We start from the raw sequence: 27549 nt of genomic DNA on the forward strand, positions 1-27549 counted from the left end.
AAGCTGTGCAGCTCATAATGTCTTTGCAACATATTAACAATTAAAAATCAAGATATAAGTCTGAAAATCTACATGTGTAAATACAATCCAGTCATATTTGGGAGGGGGGGGGTGTGCGTGCTTCTCTTATTACGTTTCATGTTACATAAACCACATGTCATGCCTTCGAGTTTGTCCACATTCCTGTACCTGTGAATAAAAGTGGAAGTATTTCCAGCCATAATCACAGTTCTGTTAAGGATGTACACACAGCTCGGGAATCAAATAAAGATATTTCATATTGAAAGGTAAGAAAATAGTCAAAAATAAAATTAATACTTGGAGTTGAAATGGAGTTGAAAACGGCAGTGCTTGCAATTATTTTTAGATTATTTTATTGGATTTAACAAACCCCGTGATAATCAGATAATTATTTTGTTTCCAGTTTATACAAGGTCTTAATTACTCTGATAAATACTGTAACACCTGTACAAAATGTTACTTTTCAGTACCAAAGGAAAAAAGATAATGATAATTTAGGAAATTTGCTGCGTTCCTCTACATCTTTGTATCGACTATAATAGTTTTAAATAGTTTTATTATAGGCCCGTTTAACTTAAACGTACACGCGAGAATGTATTCGAGAGTCAGACCGTATTCATACTGACTTAATTCCATTGTCCAATTAGGAATCAGTAAAATGTTATACGACTTGAGGCAAAATAAGGCTATTAGCATAAATCATTCACTACAGTTGTCAGGAACCAGCCAAGAGCATTATCAAGGAGGTAATTAATTTCAAGTACAGCCGTTCTCTCCTTAACATACTGTGGCGTCGGTGAGCCAAGCACCGCCTGTCCTATTTGCAAATGTCCCAGCATGCCGCACTGTTGTACTGAAAATAGCCGGTGTCTATGTCATTCATGTAGTTAATGTTCCTGGTTCCATGCATTGTGTGTTCTGTACTAGTGCCCTGCTTACGTTTAAGCTTAATCCCCGTGTGTTTGTGTATACATTATGCACTATGTGTAGTTCCCATTGTTCGTACAGTGACCCTTCCTCTCTTTGTTCAGTAAATAACAAAGTACAAAGATACTTGTATTTGTATACTGTTATACAAACAGGTGTTGTGGTAATGTATAGTCCTGTTAAATACTATAAATAAAAGGATTTTACCCAGCCTGTATTTTTGATGTAGTTTTATGGTTGAGGTCAACGGATACCACAATACGTTAAATGTGTTCTGCTAGCGTAAAGCTAATTAAGACCATTAGAATTTAACCAGGAAAATATCATTTTAGGTAAATATTACATGCACAATGATGTTTAAATCTAAATAAAATTAGTAGCATTTTAACATGTTATAAATTACCTGTGTGCGATTATGCTGACTTTCAGCGCAGGATTATCAGACAGAAAACAACGCCTGAAACATTTCAGAGAGACAGACAACTTTTCATTTCATGTATACATGTTTTGAGAGCTAGATCTTGTAGTTTGCACCTCATGGCAAACATATATTGTATATTTACCTTCCTGTTCATAGAGGCTCCACCTGGATTCATTTACTCTGTCACAGCACATATCAATAATGGGCGACTCTGATTCAGAAACAAGTCCCTCTACACAGCTTAAAAAGAGTGGGGCTGTTCCTGAAATGATTCGCTCTTTGGGACAAAAGCCAGAGACTACTGAATGGTAAGCTGTTGATATTTTCACTTTTAAAGGCAGCTGTTGAAAAAGCCCTTGTTAAAATTTTCACAGGGAGGAGAGGTAGTGTTTACAGAGTTGATTTCTGGTGATTTTAGCACTGATCTGTTGCAACAGAATGCATTGTTTGTTAAGACTATAATAATAATAAAAAAACCTGTTTGATCCTTTTTACTTTGCACAGTTGTTGTATGGGTGAGGAACTGGAACCGGGCATTTTTTTATAAACCAGTGAGAGAGATGAGGTAGGACAAAATTTAAAGTCCAATGAAAGCTTACCTCCAAACTCCACCAGCTAGGCCTCAGCTCACCACTGTGTGAATGGATCCTAAGCTTCCTGTCAGAGAGTACTTAGCTGGTAAGACTGGGCTCCCACCAGTCTTCCACTATAACTCTGAGCACTAGCACACCACAAGGATATGTACTGAACCCAGACACTGGTTTATTAAAAAATGCTCTGTCTAATTGTACCATACAGTGTGTATTTGCAGTGTTTCTACTGCCTGCACTGTACATTGCATAATATTTATCCTGTATATGTTTACCCAGTAGTTCCGTCAATAGTTAAAAGAATGTTTAGGGTGATTGTCCTCTTGGGAAATGAATCCAGACCCATTAAGACGACTCCCAGATGGTACGCCATACCTCACCAGAATGTTGTGGTATACTTTCTTATCCATGGTACCATCAATTTTCACTAAGTCACCTGTTCCTGAGGCTAAAATGGCACCCCACACCATAATACTACCCCCCCATGTTTAACTGTTTGCAAGAGACACTCCTTTTTATATCTCTCCCCTTTCCTCCATCGAACATACAGTCTTCGCTTGTCACCGAACTGTTCAAACCTGGACTTATCAGTCCAAAACACTTTATACCAATCTTTCTTTGTCCATTTCTTGTGCTTTTTGTAAATTTCAGGCATTTCAATATATTGTTCTCTTAAAAATGGTTTCTTTGCTGCTATTCTGCCAACAAGTCCTCCTTTTCCCAGTCTCCAACGCACAGCTCTTGAGGACACTGACACACCATTAGTCACTGTGTTGTTGATCTCATCACGCAGTTCTCATGAGGTCTTTCTACTGTCCTTAAGACTGAGAATTTTGAGATGCTTCACTTGTCTGTCTGAAAGTTTCTTTTTCCTACTTCTTCCCTTTCGGTTCTGGTGTGAATTGGTGGCATCATGGCGGTCTCAACTGTACTTTACAGTGCTTGGACTGCATCTCAAGTCCTTGGCTATGCGGCGGTAACTCCAGCCAGCATCAAAAAGGGCCTTTATTCGAACCCGTTGCTCACTCGTTAGCTCCTTCTTCACCTTGGCAAATGTTCAAAGAAGAGCAACATGTGCTTCAAGACTGCTTCTAGAGGCTTTGAATTCATACCAATTGGTGGTGTGGCCTCAGTGACAAATTCTGATGTTACCAATTACTTAATGAGCAGGATAGACCTTGTGCATTCAAAAGAATCACTCAGCTGTGCCCTAAGACTCTTGATTCACCATCAGTGTAACCATGATCACACCTGACAGTGATTAAACAAGTAATTTGGCTTCTTCTGTGAAAGTCTAATGTCTAAAGGCATACAGGCACATACACATACAAAAGTCCTGAAATGCAGATATCAGCTAGTTTAATGGGGCAGACTGCATATACTGCGGTATATCAACAAAAAGAAGATGAGGTTACTTGAAAGGTTTACTTCCTTTTGTTGCCCACAGTGTCCTGATGGAGAGAGTAGACTCACCTGATAATAGCTGCATTTCCATGAAGAGTGACCAGTCAATGGACATCCCAACTCATTTTAGCAAGGGGCATTTTCCTGCAGATCAAAGGTAAATGGACATTTAGACCAATACTATTTAAAAAATTATCAACACTGCCAGTCTAAAGGCATACAGGCACATACAAACGAGTTCATAGAGAGATTCTACAGACTTAATGTACTGGTTTTATTTGGGAATTTAAAATAGAGGTTTTTAATTAAAAACGTGCAGTACTATGGTTATACTGTATAAAAATCAAAAAAGCAGGTTCATCTTGGGGTGTTGTATGTCCAATAAGAATGATTGGCCAATAGGTTATCCAACTCTTTTCAAGAACGGATCTTGCTCTTTAGACAAATAAATAACAAATATTCCCATCGACTCATTAAATCATGATTCATACTAGAAATTATATTGCAGACAGTGATGAAAGCTTCTGTTTAATTGTTTATTGAAAATGGTGTCTTTTAATAATGAAGTACATTCCTTTTTAACAAACCATTAATTATTTTAACAATTTAAGTTAGGCAGAGCGGTGGCATGGTGGTGCAGTGGTTAGCCCTGTTGCCTCACACCTCTGGGACCCGGGTTCAAGTCTCTGCCTGGGTCACATGTGTGTGGAGTTTGCATGTTCTTCCCATGTCGTCGTGGGGTTTCCTTCGGGGTCCTCTGGTTTCCCCCCACAGTCCAAAAACATGCTGAGGCTGATTGGAATTGCTAAATTGCCCGTAGGTGTGCATGTGAGAGTGACTGGTGTGTGAGTGTGCCCTGCAATGGGCTGGCCCCCCATCCTGGGTTGTTCCTTGCCTCGTGCCCATTGCTTCCGGGATAGGCTCCAGACCCCCCGCGACCTAGAAGGATAAGCGGTTTGGAAAATGGATGGATGGAAATTAGGCAGATCCTATATGCACCTAGTCTCAGAAACCTAAAATGTTATTCCACTAAAAAAATTTCATGGCTAATGCTATTGAATCCACGTATATTTTTTTTTACTGAACCCCCCTCCCCCCACATGAAAATCTAAAACTCCTCCCCATGTTGTACACATAAGAGGGAAATCCTCCCAAATTGTGGAAAATGAATTTCATGCGCTGTGCTAATGTTAGCAAGATTACTGTGTGCCTTTGACTAACCATTACTGGAACAAGGTTAGATTTTGTGTTTAATGTAGCCTGTGTTTTAACTTTGTATCCCACTTTGGCACCTTCAGCTGTTGAAGTGACATGCAACCATACAAGCGACACAGTGTTTGTATTTTTTTATGGAGCCAAAGGACAGGGAGGGAAGAGGCTGGGGATAAAAAGGCGAATATATCCCATGTGCCTATTTTACCTGGGTGAAAATAGATTCATTTAAATGAATACTGATGATTCAAACCAGAATTAATGTAGTTTTGGTACAATGATTCTCATTTTTTGATTTCGAGAAATTAATGAATATATTAATGTTACATCCCAGTCTAGGGTCAAGACGTAAACCGGGAGAACAAGAGGGAATGGGGAGGGAGAAAGGAATAAATAACAGTATAGTTATAGTTGAGATCAGGTATTTTTAGAGTATATTTTGATATACTATAGTGAGATAAATATGAAAAACCACGGTGAGCTTCAGAAGTGGCAGAATAAAATTAATGTCACAAAAATTATTATTTACAAGCTACATGTTGGAACTTGGGGGGGCGGCATGGTGGTGCAGTGGTTAGCACTGTTGCCTCACACCTGTGGGACGTGGGTTCGAGTCGATGTTACAGAATTTTTTGATACAATGTGGTGGTTCACAACATATTTTCAAATATATTCTATTGAACTAGCAGTATAAGCAGCTTTTGTCATACAGTTACATTTTTGCTGATTTAATGTGATTTATTCACAGAAACGAAATGAAAAAATCAGATGTGTGTCATGAAAGAGATTTGTCATCCATATTTGCAGTATGTATGAAGTATCCATATATATATATGACTAACTAACAGCTTCAGTCGGCAAACCTCTTCTCTGGGGCACCCCAGGTATTCCATGTATTTGTTAAATTTCACTAACTCATTTAATTAATTAGCTGGCCGAATAATTTTATGTTATTGATTAGCTAAACATGATATTCCAATGATCCAGACAATAAATACGTGGATAATTTGGACAGTCACAGCAAATGTCACATTCTTCCCTGTTGTGCTTCTGCTTGGCCAGCAGTGGCCTCTGCTTGCCATCCCGATTCCTTCCCTTAATCTCATAATGACTTACAGCTGTCTCCCCTTAGCCCTCATTACCCCTGTGTATACTCACCCTCTCACTCAGCTGAGGCATTACTAATGTTACTGTGTCTCTCATTGATGGTTGGTCTTGCTCTGTTCCCCTGTGTAGCTAGTCAGTGTTTCTAAGAATTTTGTCCAATACACTGCTCCTTCATGACAAAATGGACATTAGCCTGTCATTCCTCCTAACATCCAGATTTGATCCCTCATGGTCCATTTTTGCCTCATTCACCATTACCTTTGATTAAAACCCTATCTGGGAATGTGAATACTAAACTCCATTCCATAGTAACAAAAACTGGGGTGAGGAGAAGTTTTTAAATAGCAAAGTCAATGGATTGTTACAGACATCATAGTTTTATCCCAACATTAAGATTATTTACAGGGCATTCCCTTTGACTATCTGACTTTTAGCACAGTAAAATACAGTAGGGGTGTAAAGGTACACAAAAATCATGGTTCAGTATGTGTCTTGGTTTTGAAGTCACAGTTCGGTACATTTTTGGTACAGTGGGGGTAAAAGAAACACAAATTGCTTCTATTTTTTCTTTATTAAACAGTGTTTTACTGAACAAAGTATGACTCTTCCTGTCAAGACTGCTGCAACCTACTAATAAAAATTAAATTTACTTAAAAGTAAATCAAAATAAATATTCTCTCAAGTAAATATAAATAAAATAAATATCCATTAAAGTGCACATTTAGAAAATGAATTGTACCTGATCTGTACTGTATTCACATTAACAGCTTATAGCTTCATATTACAACTGTGCAGCACAACACAAATATTGTCTCAAAAATTACAAAGCATAACAAAATAAATATCCATTATGGTGCAGAATAAAAAAAAATACCTGTACCGTACTCAATTTCATATTAACAACTTATAGCTTCACATTAGGAAGTATGTGCGCATGCATAGTGGCAGATTCATCTGCCCCTTTCTGAATTTTGTTCAGGGGAAACACACAGAGGTTCTGCATTTGTTGCATTTGTTTGGTACATATTTATTCTGAACCAAAAGACATGTACCGAGAATTTTTGGTACAAATATGTGTACCGTTACACTCCTATGAAGTATGCAGTTAATACTGTTTAAAGCAAGATTTTTACAACTGCAATTCACAAACGAAACTGTGAGAAGTTATGGCATCAGTAGCAAAAGTAATTATAACTATAACTGTTTATTTTAGTCACTAGAGGAAAATGCTGTAAAGTTCCTGAAGGATGAACTGAAGAAGTTCACACAGTATCTAGGCCAGAATTACCCAGAATGCTCTGAGCCTCTGCTGGATGAGGACAATGACCTGGACAGTGATGATCAGATGCAGAAGACCTGTGGTAGAGAGGGAGCTTTGAAGATCACACTGTACATCCTGAGGACCATGAAGCAAAATGATATTGCTGACAGACTGGAGAAGAGTAAGTTTTATACCATTCTGTGTATGTTAGTACTTTAGAAAAAAGTGTACTCTATGGACAAAAGTATTGAGACATACCTCTTAATCAATGAATTCAGATGTTTTATTCAGACCCATTGCTATAGCTATATAAAATCAAGCACCTAGCCATGAAGTCAGGTTTACAAACATTTGTGATAGAATGGATCGTTCTGAAGAGCTCGGTGAATTCAAGTATGGTAGCTGATGCCACCTTTGCAATAAGTCAGTAACAAAGTGATCGTTTAGCAGTCTGATGGATAGGTCTGGGTTTGGTGGATGCCTGTAGATCATTACCTACCTGCATTGTGCCAACTGTAAAATTTGGTGGAGGGGGGAAAATGGTTTGGGGTTGTTTTTCTGGCATTGGGTTAGACCCCTAAGTTCTAGTGAAATAAACTTTTAATGCTTCAGTAAGCTAAGACATTTTGGACAATTCTATGATTCTAATTTTGTAGGAACAGTTTGGAAAAGGCCATTTTCTGTTTCACTATGACTGCGCCCAAGTGCCCAAAGAAAGGTCCATAAAGACAGGCTAGGGTGAGTTTAGTATAGAAGAATTTGACTGGCCCACGCAGAGCTCTGACCTCAACCCCATCAAACACGTTTGAGATGAACTTGAATGGAGATTGCGAGCCTTCACCTTCAACATCAGTGCCTGACCACAGAAATGCTCTTCTGAACACTCAGACACTTCAGAATCTCATGGACAGTCTTCCCAGAAGAGTGCTTAAAGCAATTATAGCTGAAATGGGGACCAATTCCATATTGATGCCGATGGATTTAGAATAGGATGTCATAAAAGTTCCTGTAGGTGTTCTGGCCAGGTATTCTAATACTTTTGTCTATATAGTATAGGTACAGTATGATGAAAAGAAATTTCACTGTTTATCATTTTAATATAATTTGACTCATGTGTTAGAGTGTTTTGAAAAGTTATTTATGATTTCATGAATGCAATATATGTTGCAGCTACAGAAGAAAATTTAGGTCCTTAAGTTATAGATAATAAAATATGTAAACAAATATAATAAACAGAGACTTTGTGTTTTATAATTGAATTTCAGGGGAACTCCTGTTACAATGTCAGCAGAGAATAAAATGTAACCTGAAGAAGAAATTTGAGTGTGTATTTGAAGGGAAAGCTAAGAAAGGACACCCAACACTTCTTAGTGAGATTTATACAGAACTCTATGTAACTGAAGGTGAAACTCGAGGAGACAGGAATGAACATGAAGTAAAACAGATTGAAACTGCATCCAAGAAAAGGGTGACAAGCGATACTACAATCAAGTGCAATGACATTTTTAAACCATTAAGTGGCCATGGAACACCTATTAGAACTGTCCTTACAAAAGGAGTTGCAGGTATTGGGAAAACAGTTTCCATGAAGAAATTTATTCTTGACTGGGTGGATGGAAAAGCAAACCAGGATATGCACTACATATTTGCTCTTCCGTTCCGAGACCTGAATTTAATTAAGGATGAATACAGTCTCATTGAACTGATTCATCACTTTGTACCAGAAATGAAATCATTCAATTCGACTGAGTTGTGTAGCTACAAAGTCTTGTTCGTCTTTGATGGTCTGGATGAGTGCCGCCTTCCTCTAGATTTTCATAACAATGAGAGCTGGTGTGATGTAACAAAGAAAACATCACTGGATGTGCTGTTGACTAATCTCATTAAGGGGAATCTCCTTCCATCTGCTCTCCTTTGGATAACTTCCCGGCCAGTAGCAGCCAATCAGATACCTCCTGAGTGTGTTCACCAGGTGACAGAGATACGAGGATTCGTTGATGCCCAAAAGGAGGAGTATTTCAGGAAGAGATTTAATGATCAGGGCCTGGCTAGCAGGATTATCGCACATGTGAAATCATCAAGGAGCCTCTTCATCATGTGCCACATACCTGTGTTCTGCTGGATTTCAGCCTCTGTTCTTGAGAGACTTTTTAGTGAAACTGATAGTGGAGAAATTCCAAGTACTCTGACTGAAATGTACACACACTTCCTGATATTTCAGACAAGTTTAAAAGATAAATATGAGAAAACTCAAGAAATAGGACATAATGTATGCTTAAAACACAATGAAAAGTTCCTCCTTAAACTTGGTAAGCTAGCTTTTCAGAATCTTGAAAAAGGCAATCTCATATTTTATGAGGGGGATTTTGAAAAGTGCGGCATTGATGTCAATGAAGCTTCAGTTTACTCTGGAGTGTGCACAGAAGTCTTTTCAGAGGACTCTGGGTTGTATCATGAGAAGATGTACAGCTTTGTACATCTGAGTATTCAGGAGTATCTTGCTGCTTTATACATGTTTCTATCAAACTCATCAGCTAGTTTGTTGAAGACTGCAGTGGATCAAGCATTAAAGAGCAAGAATGGACACTTGGACCTCTACCTCTGTTTCCTCCTCGGCCTGTCAATAGATTCCAATAAGAGTTTGTTAAAAAGGCTACTGCCACAGAAAAGAACCAGATCACATAACATTAAGGAAACGGCCCACTACATCAAGGAGAAAATACAGCAGAATTTATCTCCAGAAAGAACCATCAACCTGTTCCACTGTCTGAATGAACTAAATGACAAATCACTGGTAGATGAGGTACTAAGTTACCTGAATTCAGGAAGTCTTACAGCTGAAGACCTCTCACCTGCCCAGTGGTCAGCTCTGGCCTTTGTGTTGCTGATGTCAGATGAGGAGCTGGATGTGTTTGATCTGAAGAAATACATCAGATCAGATGAAGGACTTCAGAGGCTGCTACCTGTGGTCAAGAAATCTAGGACAGTTCTGTAAGTAATTTTAATAAAATTTTAATAATGAAGCAGTGATAATACCCATTATGCCATCTATTATTATAAAACGAAAGCATTTATATAATTAAAAATCAATCAATTAGCGTTGAAATATATAGGGGATTTGTAAGTGGTATGTGTCTAGTCTGACTTAAAGCACATATATTTAAATGAATGCAATATATTTTATATAGGCTCAATTGAGGAACAACAGGAACAAAATAGTGCTTAATGCTTGGTACTGAAGGAAAACAGACAGATAGAAAGATAGATATTTCATTAATCCCCTTAACCATGAATGATAGTGACAGTGCAAAGAACGTTGGAAATAGTATTGCACAGTGAGTTGTACAATGAGCCATGTATGCTCTATACACACAGACATTTTCATTTACATATTTAGCAGACATTATTTTGAACAAAGCAGTGTACAAGTGTGGAAATTGCAAGGTATAGCACATTGCAAGCATTCCTGCTGTCAAGGAGTCAACTAGACATACAGCCATAAATATTGGGACATCGACACAATTCTAATCTTTTTGGCTCTATACACCACCACAATGGATTTGAAGTGAAACGAACAAGATGTGCTTTAACTGCAGACTTTCAGCTTTAATTTGAGGGTATGTACATATAAATCAGGTGAACGGTGTAGGAATTACAGCAGTTTGTATATCTGCCACCCACTTTTTAAGGGACCAAAAGTAATGGGACAATTGGCTGCTCAGCTGTTCCATGGCCAAGTGTGTGTCATTCCCTCATTATCTAATTTACAAGGAGCAGATAAAAGGTCTAGAGTTCATTTCAAGTGTGCTATTTGCATTTGGAATCCGTTGCTGTCAACTCTCAATATGAGATGCAAAGACCTATTACTATCAGTGAAGCAAGCCGTCATTAGGCTGAAAAATAAAAACAAACCCATCAGAGAGATAGCAAATACATTAGGTGTAGCCAAATCAACTATCTGGAACATTCTTAAAAAGAAAGATCGCACCGGTGAGCTCAGCAACACCAAAAGAGTTGCAAGACCACGGAAAACAACTGTGGTGGATGACCGAAGAAATCTTTCGCTGGTGAAGAAAGATGTAAACCATTGGTGAGCCTCAAAAACAGGAAGGCCAGATTAGAGTTTGCCAAACAACATCTAAAAAAGCCTTTACAGTTCTGGAACAGATGAGACAAAGATCAACTTGTACCAGAGTGATGGGAAGAGAAGAGTATGGAGAAGGAAAGGAACTGCTCATGATCCAAAACATACCACCTCATCAATGAAGCATGGTGGTGGTAGTGTCATGGCGTGGGCATGTATGGCTGCCACTGGAACTGGTCCCCTTGTATTTATTGATGATGTGCCTGCTGACAAAAGCAGCAGGATGAATTCTGAAGTGTTTCGGGCAATATTATCTGCTCATATTCAGCCAAATGCTTCAGAACTCATTGGACAGTGCTTCATAGTACAGATGGACAATGACCTGAAGCATACTGCGAAAGCAACCAAAGAGTTTTTTAAGGCAAAGAAGTGGAATATTATGCAATGGCCAAGTCAATCACCTAACCTGAATCCGATTGAGTGTGTATTTCACTTGCTAAAGACAAAACTGAAGGGGAAATGCCCCAAGAACAAGCAGGAACAGAAGACAGTTGCAGTAGAGGCCTGGCAGAGCATCACTAGGGATGTAACCTAGCGTTTGATGATGCTGTGCATTCCGGACTTCAGGCTGTAATTGATTGCAAAGGATTTGCAACCAAGTATTAAAAAATGAAAGTTTGATTTATGATTGTTAATTTGTCCCATTACTTTTGGTCCCTTAAAAAGTGGGTGGCAGATATACAAACTGCTGTAATTCCTACACCGTTCACCTGATTTGTATGTAAATACCCTCAAATTAAAGCTGAAAGTCTGCAGTTAAAGCACATCTTGTTCATTCCATTTCAAATCCATTGAGGTGGTGTATAGAGCCAAAAAGATTAGAATTGTGTCGATGTCCCAATATTTATGGACCTGACTGTAAGTGCAGCTAGGCTGAGCTTGCAATGAATGCCGTATAAGCAGTATTACAACAGGAGCTACCTAACATCTACCGAACTACACATATAGCTATTAATTAAATAAAATCGTAAGATAATTTTTTTCACAATAAAAAAATCAGCCTTTACTTGAGGGGACATGAATAATGCTTTCTTAATGCATTAATTAACCAGTAAGTAAGTGTTTGTTAAGTACTAATCCCATGTTCATCATTAATCGATCATGCCAGTTCACGTGCATCATAGGGATATATTAGTTCATGATTTGTTCTTGAGTAATAAACTAATAAGTAATATTTGCCCCCTCAAGTGAAGTCTTACCATTAATTAACTAATTAGTTAATTGCTAACTAATATAGTGCTTGAATGGAATACATGAACTGTCATGTACTACTAAATTATTAATGCTCCCTCAAGTTGTCACGATCGCGGGCAGGCACAGCAGCGATCGTGCGGGTAGTTGGGTAAGGAACAGGCAAACAGGTCGGAATCAGGGCAAACTAGGGGTTTTAATTTGGGAACTGGGAGCAGGGAACATCAGACGCAGAAAGACCACAATGACGGACAAGGGGAACAGGTAAGACCAGGACTTAAATAGGACGTGACTAATCAAAATAAGCAGACACAGATGGGTACAATCGGGGAAGCACACGTGGGTAAGCAGGGGGCGTGGCACACACGAGGAGCGGACGAGCCGGGCATGACATAAGTATAATGTTAGTGCTGTTCTAATATTCCGCGATCATCTTTCTGAGAGAATAACGTAATGTTTAACTTCCAAACTCTTCAGTATATAAACGTAACAGTACAACTTAAAGGTTTTTCCAATATTAACACAATATCCTTTAGCCACGGTCAAAAGACTGTTGCGCCCTCAGTCGCATACAGCACTACTGACATTTTACGATACTTAACTCGTGACGTCAGACAGTTCTTCATATCCGGGAAACAATATTAAAGTGAAATTCCACATTACAAATAAACAGTCACTCCCTTAAACTTCCTATAATATCATACATTACAAATAAACAACACCATATTCTATTACCTATACTATGGCTCTAACATATAATGTGACCAAAATATCCATCCATTTTCCAAACCGCTTATCCTATTGGGGGGTCCGGAGCCTATCCCGGAAGCAATGGGCATGAGGCAGGGAACAACCCAGGATGGGGGGCCAGCCCATCGCAGGGCACACTCACACACCATTCACTCACACATGCACACCTACGGGCAATTCAGCAACTCCAATTAGCCTCAGCATGTTTTTGGACTGTGGGGGGAAACCGGAGTACCCGGAGGAAACCCCACGACGACACGGGGAGAACATGCAAACTCCGCACACATGTGACCCAGGCGGAGACTCGAACCCGGGTCCCAGAGGTGTGAGGCAACAGTGCTAACCACTGCACCACCATGCCGCCCCGTGACCAAAATATAATAATTTTAATTATTAACCATCATTCCTCTTTCATCTTGGACATTGATTAAACGCTTCTTACTGTGTTTGTGTATAGTCATCATATTAATGTTAGCGTAAACCTCAAAGTGTTTTCTTTTATATAACTATAATTTTTAAAAAATCATCATTTCGAAGGTATCAAAATTAGAGTAATAAAGTGCAGCACTGAAGGTAACTATTGCAGCAATGCCCTGATATGAAAAACTGATTATTTATAGCAGCATTGTACTATGGATGAGAGTTTGCAGAATTTAGAGATGTGCAGAAGTGCAGAAGTTAACAAACAGCATTAGAGTTCATCAGTTTTGTGGCCTCTGGGAACTGGGTTCCTCAGTCTGGAGGTTCTGGTCCTGATGCTGCAAAGCCTCCTGCCCGAAGGAAGCAGCATAAACAGTCCATGAGCAGGGCGTGTAGCATCCCTAATGATACAGGAAGATCGGGCTCCTGCTCTTGTAAATGTCACTGAAGATGGGTAGGCTGCTACCAGTAATTCTCTATGCATTATGCACAATGAAATGAATGAACACATTTCGTGACATGGAGGGAATCTAAATTCACAAGTAGATGTTTAACATAGAAAACATTATGCTAATTGTGTCTGTGAGTTTGTTATGGGTAATCCTGGTTACAGTCAATCATAATCGGCAGTTTGGGAACATTTTGGTTTCTCAGGGAATTACACCAACACTGCCCACCAAAAAAGACAAAAAAAATATAAAGTGTTTGTAGCTGCTCCACCTATGTTAATGTCACAGAAAGTGTTGGTCATAGTGCAAATGAGGAATAAATAGAATATCAATCCATCCATCCATCCATTTTTCAAACCCCTTATCCTACTGGGTCGCTGGGGGTCTGGAGCCTATCCCAGAAGCAATGGGCACGAGGCAGGGAACAACCCAGGATGGGGGGGCAGCTAAATAGAATATAAATATTTAGAAATAAAAATATGAATCATAGAAATGACATTTTAATGACATTTAATGAGGTGTACATTAAGATATACACAAAGAAATACAGGTAACCACCAAATTGGTAGGGAAAGATTCTGCTAATTGGCATGTAAGTGGAATGTGCAATAAATGAATAGGTATTGTTTCAGAGGTTACACGTCAGAACTAGGACTCGGGTAAAAACATACTTACTGGCTTTAGCATTTACATTTCAACCATCCAATACTTATAGTAATTGCGCAGGTTGGTACTTGTATGATTAGATTGTATGGTACTTGGGAGTATGGATTAGATTGAAGGAGTGGGGAACAGGGTTCTCAGAGGATTACAATGGTGTTGTTGTACAGCTGCCTTTTCTAGTTATATGGAAAATAAATGCTCATTTTAATATTTTGCATCACCACTATTATTGACTAATCCTTTTCCAGGCTGAGCAGCTGCTATCTCACAAATAAAGGCTGTGAAGTGTTGGCTTCAGCTCTCAGGTCAGACTCCTCACACCTGAGAGAGCTGGACCTGAGTGACAATGACCTGCAGGATTCAGGGGTGGATCTGCTCTCTGCTGGACTGGGGGATTTGCACTGTAAACTGGAGGTACTGAGGTCAGTATTGCTAGCAGGGGTTATAGTAGGCCAGAATGATACAGAACAATGTTTTGGCAACTTCGTTTGATAAGTAAATAAATGTGATTGGGAGATTCATAGAGTTGTTTTTTTCTGAAGTTGTAGGTAATTTTAAATGTAACATTTCAATGGAACTCAACAAATATCTTCAAACGTACTGTTTTATGTGCAACTTGGCTATGAATCTTGCTATCTGCCGGTATGGTAGCTGACACTTTGGCTAGCTTAACTAGAGTGACATTAGGTCCCACTCTGAAGTGGAGCTAGCATGGTGTGAGGGGTGCGGCTGCTGGCGATGACTGTCAGGAATCTCTTATAAGGGCCCTCCTCCCCTGATCTGCCTGCACTCGCTGTCAGCTTGGGCAGGAGGTGATTTTAGCTCCACCCCTGGTCCCGCCAGTAGTATCACGCTACATCCACACTGCTACATTTTCATTTTAAAACGTAGATATTAGTCTCCAATTTTTCCTTTCATCCACACTACCTTGGAATTTTGAGCCCCCAAAGATGGAGACTTTTGTAAATAGTCTCTTATCCATATACTTCTGAAAACATTGTTTTGGAGTTGCAGTGTGGATGAGTGAAAACAAAGACTTTTAAAAACTCTAAAAGTTCCCTAATGGGTCCTTACTCTTACATGGCCCATCCCTGATTTGATCCCACTAGTTGCACCCTGTCATTGTTTCATTGGTCACCTGGTCACCTTTCAGAGAAGTAATGAGTATTCCAACATACTGTAGCAGACAAGGAAGTAGGCTATACATCATATACATTTTAATTGTTTCAATGTGCATGGAAATGGTTTAGTAAATCATGTGTAAAGGGCTGTGTGTATGGAAATGGTTTTCACACATTTCCATACACACATGTGTATGGAACAATTTTTACATGAAAATGCAGCAGTATGGAAGTAGCTTGAGTCAACTTGGCAGTTAATTTGAGCCATAATTCCCTGCTGCACTGCAACACCAAATCTTAGGGTTCCCCCATCTGCCAAATCCCACTGTATCCCCTAATTACTTGGGAGTCATATTCATATCCATTCTGTACATGTAAAACTATTTAAGGTTTCCTTAGGAAAACAAGTGAAGCAACGTTTCACTAACCAAAGGAAAAAGAAAACAAAACATTCATATCGGATAAAATATATTTTTAATGCCAATATATAATCAAAACCATCATTTACACCTGAAACAAAAAAATGCAGCAGTTCAAAATATCTTGCAAAGTTTTGTGAGCAAATGGCATGGCACTTATGTTAATGAAAGGGACTTCAGTGAAGCAAAATATTTTCTGCCTCAATAAACTAACTTCTATATATATATATATATATATTTAGTCAACAGAAACTGGCATTTTGGGGACACAATAAAGAAACAGCAATCAGTAGTTGACAGGTGTGCTTTCCCTTTATGCCTCCCTCTATCCGTCAATACATCTTTTGTTGGTGTGTTTGTGTAATACATATAATGTATAGCAAAACAGTAATGTAATTATATGTAGTCTATTCATATTTTTTTTTTATCAAATAGCTAATTAGTTTAACTTTTATTTGTATTTGGGGGGGGGGGGGTGGTCAGTGTAGAGTTGTGGTGATCGACTGCAACTGTTTGGCAGGTATGCTAAAAAATTATATTTTTGTAGCCTTTATGCAAAAATTCTGTTAGGAGTTTTAGACAATAAACCTGGAGATGTAGAACTGTTTACTGGAATAGACATCATTACTTGAGTTTAATACTGATAATGTGGTTGTATGTGTGCAGTGACATAAAGTTGATTATTCATATTTAATGATATGATTTGTCTGACTCACCATAGACTATTAGACTGTGGAGTCACCGAGAGAGGCTGTTCTTTCCTGGATTCAGCTCTGAGGTCAAACCCATCACACCTGAGAGAGCTGGATCTGAGCTACAATCACCCAGGAGATTCAGGTGTGAAGCTGCTCTCTGCTCTACTGCAGGATCCCAACTGTAAACTGGAGAAGCTGAAGTGAGTAAAGAGTGCAGTACTTTGAAAAATGTTTCATGTTGCTGAAGAAAATTAGTTTTTTTCTTTGCCTAGGAAGTAATTGTATTTTGCTAAGATGAAACACTACTTAACATTATAAGACATTGCATTATACAGTAACCCAATAGCAATTAAAAAATTCTTTTGTTTGCCAAGAAGTTGCTGTTGTATTTTGCGATGGCTAGAAAAACAACAGCTTTGCTTTCCAAGCTGTTTTTCCATCCATCCATCCATCCATCCATCCATCCATCCATCCATCCATCCATCCATCCATCCATCCATTCATCCATCCAATAACCACTTAATAACCAATAACTTCATTTCACTTTTCAAATATCACTGTGTTCGTCTGCTATATGACATATTTAACTGAAATTGCTGATCCAAACAACCAGTGATTCATAAAGGAAAAGCATGAAAATTATCAAATATCAAATTATCAATTTCAATTATCAAACCACTGTAATTGTTAAATTTTAGCACCAGCATCAGTGCTTCTACAAATTAAATGAGGTATTAGACAAGGTACTCTAATGATCTGTACATATACTGGATAGTAATTGTAAATAGGTGACTTTAAGAGAGGTTTTAAAAGGCTGCCACACTTTCACAGATACAATAGTTTTACTTAGTTGTGGCCAAAAGTTTTGAGAACGACACAAGTGCCTTTAGAGTTTGTTGCTTCAGTGTTTGTAGACCTTTTTGTCAGATGTTTCTATAGTATATTGAAGTATTATTACAAGCATTTTATAAATGTCACAGGCCTTTATTGACAATTACATTATATTTATGCAAAGACTCCCATCCACTCTCTGGCCCTTCATTTTCAAGACCTTTGCAATTCGCCTTTGCATGCTGTCAATCAATTTCTGGGCCAAGTCTTGACTGATGGCAGCCCATTCTTGCATAATCAATACTTGGGTGTTTTTTTGTCCACCCACCTCTTGAGGATTGGCCGCAAGTTCAACGAGATTAAGGTCTGGGGAGTTTCCTGGCCATGGACCCAAAATGTCAATGTTTCGTTCCCTGAGCCGCTTAGATATCACTTTTGCCTTTTGCTCCATTCATCGCCAAATTGTTCTTGGATGGTTGGGAGCAGGTGCTCTCAGAGGATTTTTTGGTATCATTCTTTATTCATGGCTGTATTCTTAGGCAAAATTGTGAGCCCACTCCCGTGGCTGAGAAGCAATCCCACACATGAGTGGTCTCCAGATGATTTACTGTTGGCATGACACAGGACTGTTGGTAGTGCTCACCATTTCTTCACTGGATGATCTTTTTAGAAAATGACTTTACCCCAGTCCTCAGCAGTCCAATCCCTATACCTTTTGCAGAATATCAGTCTGTCCCAGACTTGGAGAGTGGCTTCTTTACTGCCCTCATTGACACCAGGCCATCCTGCAAAAGTCTTCGCCTCACTGTGCTTGCAGATGCACTCACACCTGCCTGTGCCATTCCTGAGCAAGCTCTCCCAATTTCTGAGACAACTGTTGGCTTCACCTGGCTAAACAGCACAGAATGGTTCAGAACCCCTGAGCAGGCGCTCCCACTGCCTGCCGCCCCTGAGCAGGCGCTCCCGCTGCCTGCAGCAGCTCCCGCGGCCACTCCCGAGCAGGCGCACCCTCAGCCTGCTGACCCGGCTTCCGAGCAGCCGCCTCCGCTGCCGCCTGCAGCTCCAGCGCCCATGCAGCTGCCGCTGCTGCCCGCGCAGCCGGCGTCGCCTGCGCAGCCACCACCTGCGCAGCCAGCGCAGCCCCCTCTGCCTGCAGCTCCAGCGCCCACGCCCGAGGCGCCCCCCCTGCCTGCAGCTCCAGTCCCTGGACCCACTCCAGTCCCTTCTCCCCTTGTGACTCTTAGGCCCTCACGCTGGCGAACTCGACCCCAACCAAGGGTCATAATGTCTGTGTCCCGTAAGGGGCGGGGACACAGACGCAGGGCTGGGGTCCCGCCCACCCTGCCCCCTGGCTCGCCCTCCCTCGCCTGCGCTAGGGCTTGGTCGGCTCCTGCAGGTCCTGGCCCCCCGGGTCGGCGGTCACCTGCGGGTCCCCCTCACCCTCGTCGCCCAGCCTCGCTCCCTCCGCCGGGTCCTCGGCGGTCGCCTGCAGGTCCCCCGACTGCGGTTCCCCTGTCGCCTGCGGGTCCTCCCGCTCAGGCGCGTCGCCGGACGTCGCCGCCTGTTGCGGCTCCCCCCTTCTCCTTGTCCTCGCCAGGGTCCCCTCCAGCTCCCATGTCCCCTCCCCTGGTGTCCCCTTCGTCTCCCTCCTCTGCCCCTTTGTCGGTCCCTCGCCCTGTCTCCTCGGCCGCTCCAGGGTCCCCTCCGGCTACGGCCTCCCGGCTGCCTGCAGCCCCTCCGGCTGCCTCCGGCAGTGATACTTCACTGATCGTCTCCTGCTGTGTCCGCTTCCTTTGATTAGTCCTGGTCAGACCTGTTCCCCTTGTCCGTCATTGATGTCAGTTGCCGTCCTATGTTCCCTGCCCCGGATCTTCTGATTAAACCCCCGTTCGTCCCATATCCTGCCTGTTGCCTGATTTTTGATGGCTCTCTGAGCCGTCCAAGCCGCGATCGCCCCTCGCTCGTCTCCTGGGCGTGACAGAGAGCCTAATCCAGAGCAAGATCTGGGGGGGGGGGGGGGTGGCAGCACACTTATAATTTGATGTGTCTGTGTTAGGCATGTGTGATTTGATGATATTATCAACAATCGACAATAACAGACAAACAACTTGGTGTTGGTGACTGACTGTGACTAGCCAATGAATATCACCTTTGTTGGGAAAGTCAGCTTAGGCTACACACAAAGATAATGGAAATTTTTCATATGACTTTCAATTCAGCTTTGTAGCCTACATGTCTGACTCTGCTTTAAGATGATGGCTATTATTTTAATTAAAAATGTTGGTTATACTTTCAAGCTAAATGGAAATGTTTTTTTTTTATAATAATGAATGCAAACACACCTTTTTAAAACATTTGTAAATGTATAGTTTCAGAACCAATAATCTAAAATGAATACACAAAATTAAGACAAGAACCAAATAAACCTAATAAAATATAAAAAATTCTAAAGAATGAATGAATAGAAATTACATTTATTTAAAACCATAAACATGGTAACAATATAGCCATTTTGGAAAATACGTCAAATCATAATTTTTGCAACAATATTCCCCACAAATATTTTATCATTGTATCCACAGTTAAACTAAACTAAATCCATCCCTGACCTAACCTCTGTCACTTTCACATACTCTCTCTCTTTCTCACTCACTCTCTTTGACTGTACCTACAAGACAGATTAGTTGGCTGTCAAGCAAGTGGCATGTTACAACACACAGCACCCGACCCCCTCTCTAGGGTCACCAGACATCCAGCTTTAGGACATATAGTTTGGTTTGTCAGTTCACTGCCCTCCATCCAATACAATATCAAGGCATTGCCTATTTGTCTGGCTTTTCAGTATCTGTGTAGTTATTATTTTACATGTTCATCCATATGTCATATGAAGTTAATATATGTTTTGCTCCAACTGTATATTTGTGTGTATATTTCAAAGGGGAGCAAGATGGGTTATGTGAAAAGAAGAATTGTAGTGTACAGTACTTGTGCAAGCAGAGCAGCATTTTTTTGTTTAAAAAATCTTTATTCACTACCTAATTTTCTTCTTATTAAGGGTGAACCAGTGTGAACTCACGAAGACATGCTGTGAAGCATTGGCTTCAGCTCTCAGATCAAAATCTTCACACCTGAGAGAGCTGGGTCTGAGTGGTAATGACCTGCAGGATTCAGGAGTAGATCTGCTGTGTGGTGGACTGAGGGATTTACAATGCAAACTAGAGATTCTGAGGTCAGTATTACTGGGTATTCCACACAGGAAATAATAATAATTATTATTATTATTATTATTCCCCTTCCCCAAATTGCATTCTGTAAGTGAGAGCAAGCCGGCTGTGAAGGGCAGCCACCCATTGTAGCACTGAGTTAAGGGCCTTGCTCAAGGACCTGCAGATAGGCTAGATTGGCTAGAACTGAACTGGTGACCTTTTGATTACTGCCACACTCTGCCCTCTAATACCGAGTTACTGTATAATACCGAGGTAGTGAGATTGTTATTACTGGGTATTCCATATTATATTGGAGTAGTCTAGCACTTTAATTTTTGCTGAGGTTATCTTATGTACTGATTTTGTGATCTGTGTAGATTGTCAAGCTGCAGAGTCACAGAGGAAGGCTGTTCTTCCCTGGCTTCAGCTTTGAGGTTAAACCCCTCATACCTAAGGGAGCTGGATCTGAGTTACAATTACCCAGGAAAACTGGGAGTGAAGCTTCTCTCTGCTGTACTGGTGGATCCAAGATGTAAACTGGAGAAACTGAAGTGAGTAGAGTGTAAGCATTTGACAAGTTTTGCTAACATTTTGGTTATATTAAAAACTTGGTGCTACGATCGCCGGGTAATGTGAGGTAACGCACGGGCAGGCAAGCGAGCAGGAAGCAGGCAAGCAGGCAAAATAAGGGAAGACGGGGGATTTATTATGGAAATGGAGACTATAGAAAACATCTGACATCGACTAACATCAATGACGGACAAAGAACTAAGGCAAGACATGGACTGAAATAGGCAAGACAACAGGGTACAGCTGGGTACAATCAGGGAAGCACATGTGGATAATCAGGGGGGCGTGGCACACACGAGGATCGTACGAGCCGGGCATGACACTTGGACATCCACAAATGACATAATTTTCTAATAACTCTTTATGTCCCATAGTCTTCTTATCTCTGTCAATTCAGATGAGAAATAAGTAATGAGAAAAGCCGAAAACAGTCCTTCTTAAAACACAAGCCAAAGCAGACTTAAGGATTTCATTCCTGTATTTGACTATTTTCCATAGGATAAAAAATTATAGTAAGAGTGAAGTTTAGACCATAAACTTGCATAATATTTAATATTACAGGTGACAATACAACTGTTAAGATCGTTTATAATATACTCTCAAAACACAATAAATGAATTAAGATAAATTCTCTGTACTTGGTGATAATTTTAAATAATTTTAAATTGATATACCATCCAATGGTGTAAACTGTAAACAACAGCAAAACATGTTTCCAAAAAGACTCAGATAATGGCAGCTGATGAGTACCGGCGGGCCAAGCGGAACACGGCTTCAGCGGTCACTGAGGCAAAAACTTGGGTATGGGAGTAGTTTGGTGAAGCCATAGAGAATGACTTCCGGATGGCTTTGAGGAGATTCTGGTCCACGATCCGGCGGCTCAGGGCAGGAAAGCGGTGCAGCATCAACACTGTTTATGATGGGGATGGTGCGCTGCTGACCTCAGCTCGGGACGTTTTGGGTCGGTGGAAGGAATACCTTGAAGACCTCCTCAATCCCACCGACATGCCTTCCAATGAGTAAGCAGAGTCTGGGGACTTGGGTGTGGACTCACCTATCTCTGGGGCGGAGGTGGCTGAGGTGGTTAAAAAGCTCCTCGGTGACCGGGCCCCAGGGGTGGATGAGATTTGCCTGGAGTTCCTCAAGGCTTTGGATGTTGTGGGGCTGTCCTGGTTGACATGCATCTGCAGCATCACATGGACATCGAGGGCAGTGCCTCTGGACTGACAGACCAGGGTGGTGGTCCTCCTCTTTAAGAAGGGGGACCGGAGGGTGTGCTCCAACTATAGGGGGATCACACTCCTCAGCCTCCCTATTCGGGGGTGCTGGAGAGGAGGGTCCGTCGGATAGTCGAACCTCGGATTCAGGAGGAGCAATGTGGTTTTCACCCTGGTCGTGGAACAGTGGACCAGCTCTATACTCTGGGCAGGGTCCTGGAGGGGGCGTGGGAGTTTGCCCAGCCAGTCTACATGTGCTTTGTGGACCTGGAGAAGGCATTGGACCGTGTCCCTCGAAGAGTCCTGTGGGGAGTGCTCCGGGAGTATGGGGTGGCGGGCTACCTTATAAGGGCTGTTCGGTCCCTGTATAACCGGTGTCAGAGCTTCGTCCGCATTGTCGGCAGTAAGTCAAACTCATTCCTGGTGAGGGTTGGACTGCGCCAGGGCTGCCCTTTGTCACCGATTCTGTTCATAAATTTTATGAACAGAATTTCTAGGCGCAGCAGGGCGTTGAGGGTGTCCGGTTTGGTGGCCTCAGGATTAGGTCTCTGCTTTTCGCAGATGATGTGGTTCTGTTGGCTTCATCAGACCGTGACCTTTGGCTCTCACTGGAGCAGTTTGCAGCTTAGTGTGAAGCGGCTGGGATGAAAATCAGCACCTCAAATCCGAGACCATGGTCCTCAGCCAGAAAAGGGTGGAGTGCTCTCTCCGGGTTGTGGAGGAGGTCCTTCCTCAAGTGGAGGAGTTTAAGTATCTTGGGGTCTTGTTCATGAGTGAGGGAAGGATGGAGCGGGAGATTGACAGGCAGACTGGTACAACATCGGTTTGTCATGGTGAATGAACTGATCCAAAAGGCAAAGCTCTCGATTTACCTGTTGATCTAAGTTCCTAACCTCACCTATGGTCATGAGCTATGGGTAGTGACCGAAAGAACGAGATCGCAAGTACAAGCGGCCTAAATGTGTTTCCTCTGCAGGTTGGCTGGGCTCTCCCTTAGAGATAGGGTGAGGAGCTTGGTCATTCGGGAGCCGCTGCTCCTCCGCATTGAGAGGAGCCAGATGAGGTGGCTTGGGCATCTGATTAGGATGCCTCCTGGATGCCTCCTTGGTGAGGTGTTCCAGGCATGTGCCACTGGGAGGAGACCCCGGGGAAGACCCAGGACATGCTGGAGGGACTATGTCTCTTGGCTGGCCTGGGAACGTCTCGGGATTCCCCCGGAGGAGCTGGATGAAGTGGCTGGGGAGAGGGAAGTCTGGGTTTCTCTGCTGAGACTGCTGCCCCCGCGACCCAATCTCGGATAAACGGAAGATGATGGATGGATGGATAATGGAATACAATGCAGATAATTAATTCTGTCTTCTTAAGGTTGAACTGGTGTCAGCTCAAAAAGACATGCTGTGAAGTGTTGGCCTCAAGTCTCAGATCAAAATTATCACACCTGAGAGAGCTGGACCTAAGTGACAATGATCTGCAGGATTCAGGAATAGATCTGCTATGTGGTGGATTGGGGGATTTACAATGCAAACTAGAAATATTGAGGTCAGTACTGCTGGGGACTCCACAGTGTGTTGGAGAAGACATGCATTTTAATACTCATAACATTGCATTTTAACATAATATAATGTTGAGGTAATCTTGTTTATTGATGGACAATGTTTTACCTATCTATCTACAGACTGTCAGGCTGTAGAGTCACAGATAGAGGCTGTTCTTCCCTGATTTTAGCTCTGAGATCAAACCCCTTACATCTGAGAGAGCTGGATCTAAGCTACAATCACCCAGGAGTCTCAGGAATAAAGCTGCTCTCTGCTGTACAGGATGATCCTACCTGCAAACTGGAGAAACTGAAGTGAGTAAAGAGTACAGTACTGTGAAAAATTCTTACACTGCAGAAGAAAATGTCAGGATCAGTGCCTGTCTGGCCCTCTTCCATGTGTCTACCCCGTTTGGCTTGTTTGATGTTACCCTAGTGTGTTTCCCTGCTCCTCGGGTTACCCCGTCGCTTAACGCGCTAAACCATCATCCAGGGTCTCCTTTTCTTGTGAGTTGTTCAGTTGTTTTTTGTTTAACATTTGTCATTGTATGTTCTCTTAGTTTATGTCTTTATGTATTTCAGTTACAGTTCCTTGATTTTTGCTCCTTATTCCCATTTCGTTCAGGTTTCCTTGTTTTAGTTACCCTTGGTATTTGACCCTTTCCGAATCTCTTGATTGATTAATCCCCCTGTTATTTAGTAATTAGTTCTTGGTCTCACCTGTTCCTCATCTAGTCTTGTTATCAGCGTATTTTACTGCCTGCCTTTACTGTCCTTATTTGATCACTGTGCTTGTTACTGTGTGTTAGTTCCTGTGTCATATGTGTTTTGCTTGTGTTCTAAGAGAAAATTATAGTTAAAGTTCTTTGTCTAGGCAGTAAGTGCATTTTGGTAAGATAAAACACTACTTAACATTAGATAACATAAAATTATACAGGAACCCACGAACAAGAATTTGAGGTGAGTTCACAGTCAGTATTACTAACGTTTATATATGTGTGTGAAGAAGGACAGTTACACAACCTGATACACTAACATTATGTCATGATAATTATTCTATAGTGTGGAGCATGATTGGCATTGCAGGATCAGACCAGGGCTCCTGAAATGTAAGTGTTTGTTAAATACTATTATTTTTTCAGTACTTACAAGGATATCCTCAATTTTTATAAAAATCTGTAAATGCAATCAAAACACTAAAAATGCCAAATGTCTTGTATTTCTTTGGATACTTAAGGTTAGGTCTGGGTAGGGGTTAACGTTGTCCTAGCTAGGATTAGGGTTATTCCCATAGAATGAATGGAGAGTCCACACAAAAAGATGGATACCAAATCTGTGTGTTTGCGAGTGTTTAGCTTATACTGTATGCATCAAGGTTAATTTGTGCATGCTTGTGACTTTATCTAAAGATGAAATTAAGTTGCAGTTCATTTATCAGCTTTCTTTGTACAAAGGCAAGTTCTAAAACTTTCTTTTGAGTCTGGGATGTCACTAAAATTTCACTGCACATCTTTGTGTTGGAGTATGTGTGTAGAATTTCCTTTGACCTGCATATACTTTACAAAGTCTGTGCATCAGTTTCTGTTTTAGAGTGAATGTGATGGTAATAAAAGATCTAATCAATAATAAAAAATATTGGCTATCTATAGACTCCTGTCAGCTGACACTGGACCCCAACACAGCAAGTGGATCGATGTCTCTGTCAGAGGCGAACAAGAAGGTGACATGGGTGAGCGTGGAGCAGCTATATCCTGATCATCCAAAGAAATCTAATTACTGGAACCAAGTTCTCAGTAGAGAGAGCTTGATTGGTCGCTGTTACTGGGAGGTTGAGTGGAATGGCAATGGAGCCGATATTGGAGTGACTTATAAAGGAATCAGAATGAAAGGGAGTGATAAATGCAAGATTGGTTTCAAAGACAAGTCATGGAGTCTGTTCTGCTCTACTGACAGTTTCTCAGTCTGTCATAATAATAAACAGACTCTCATACCCATACATCCCTCAGGTTCCCACAGAGTAGGAATATATCTAGACTGGGAGGCTGGTACTCTGTCCTTCTACAGTGTCTCCTCTGATAGACTGACCTTCCTGTACAGGTTCACCACATCTTTCACTGAACCCCTCTATCCAGCATTTTGGGTTGTCTCAGGGTCCTCGGTGTCTCTTGCATGCTAGGATAGCTCACTCTGCTGGAAAGTGTCAATCTGAGTGAAGCTTCTAGTTGGGTCCAGTATTCGCAACTTCACTCCCAGTGAAGCAAGGTATCCAGGTGGCCTCCAAAAACACATCACCCAAACATATTCACCAGAAAGCTTTTGTCTATGCTCCACTTAGCCAGTATGTACATGAATCTTCCATAGACTTCCAGGCACAGGATCAGTGGGTGTCTATCGGCTGTAGTTATCCTAGTTTCAAAGGGAAAATTAACATATATGTTGTCAAAAGCAACTCCCATGAAACAATCTGTGCTATGGTTCAATTAGTAAGATAGATAACACTTTTAAATATGAGCATCTGGTGATAGAAGCCCTCAGTGTACTAGGCATCACAGGAAGAACAAGGAGCAGAGCCATCAAGGACGTCACCGAAGCAGCTGAGAAATCCTCAAGATGGCTCTGGATCTGGTGAGAAGATCCATGGGGATTAGTGCACGCCACCTGAACACATTCCGGGATCTGATCAACTGTGGCGGGCTTAATCTGAGTGAAGCTTCTAGTTGGGTCCAGTATTTATATGGGTGCTTCTGATCCCTATTCATGTCCTACCTGTTCTCGTTAGTGGTGATGGTTTGTGTCCCAGTGTGTTGTTCCTGCATCTGTTCATGCAATTAGCCCTCCCTTGTTTCCCAGAGTTCTTAAAATAGGCTTGTTGCAGAACTGAATGGTATACGCTCTTATGGAAGATAAATACATTTGCTAAAATGCTGTTTTGGTCTCTATATTGCTAATTAACATTTATCCGTCCCTCTTCCATGGTTTAGTTTGAAATTTGTTTTATATGTAAAATACTGCACTTTTAACACTGGGGGTTAATCTGGCTGAAGGGTCTGGTTTCTTTCTTTCCTTCCTAGTCTCCTGTATTTATGTGAGCAGGTTGGTAGCCTGTTCATGTCCTGCCTGTAGCTGCTGGAAGTAGACACTCGGTGTGCTGTATTTGTCACTATGCGGGATGGACAGTTGGACATAAGAGTGGGTTTTCAGGGAAGGGATAATGAGACTGGAGGCGAAGAAGGGTGACCAGCAAGCATTTAAAACTGTTTAGTAGTGGGCTGGTTGGGCTGTTATTCTGACAACAGCTTCTCTTCATTAGTAATCGTCCACCTCAGACAGCTTTCCACTTATTAATGTACTTATTATTTCATTTAGGTACCTTAATAAATTAAACATCTTGGATAA

At 41.3% G+C, this 27549-nt stretch overlaps 1 protein-coding gene across 2 annotated transcripts; it reads left to right on the forward strand.

Annotated features, from left to right (window-relative positions):
- The first annotated feature begins 221 nt into the window (after positions 1–221).
- On the forward strand, positions 222–27549 carry LOC125723774 (NACHT, LRR and PYD domains-containing protein 12-like). Of its 2 annotated transcripts, none has more exons than XR_007386965.1 (14): positions 222–287; positions 1526–1677; positions 3407–3520; positions 5324–5381; positions 6896–7124; positions 8209–9934; positions 14809–14982; positions 16822–16995; positions 20682–20855; positions 21210–21383; positions 23985–24158; positions 24345–24468; positions 25216–25262; positions 25803–25884. XR_007386965.1 is itself a non-coding variant. In XM_049000509.1 (14 exons), the coding sequence occupies exons 2-14, from the start codon at positions 1571–1573 to the stop codon at positions 26327–26329; spliced, it is 3852 nt and encodes a 1283-aa protein (XP_048856466.1). In that variant the 5' UTR covers positions 222–287; positions 1526–1570; the 3' UTR covers positions 26330–27549. The 2 variants fall into 2 exon arrangements, 1 of the variants encoding a protein (XP_048856466.1); XM_049000509.1 differs by having other exon boundaries at positions 24295–24468; positions 25803–27549.

Source organism: Brienomyrus brachyistius, unplaced genomic scaffold, assembly GCF_023856365.1.
Source record: "Brienomyrus brachyistius isolate T26 unplaced genomic scaffold, BBRACH_0.4 scaffold51, whole genome shotgun sequence".
NCBI lineage: Eukaryota > Metazoa > Chordata > Actinopteri > Osteoglossiformes > Mormyridae > Brienomyrus > Brienomyrus brachyistius.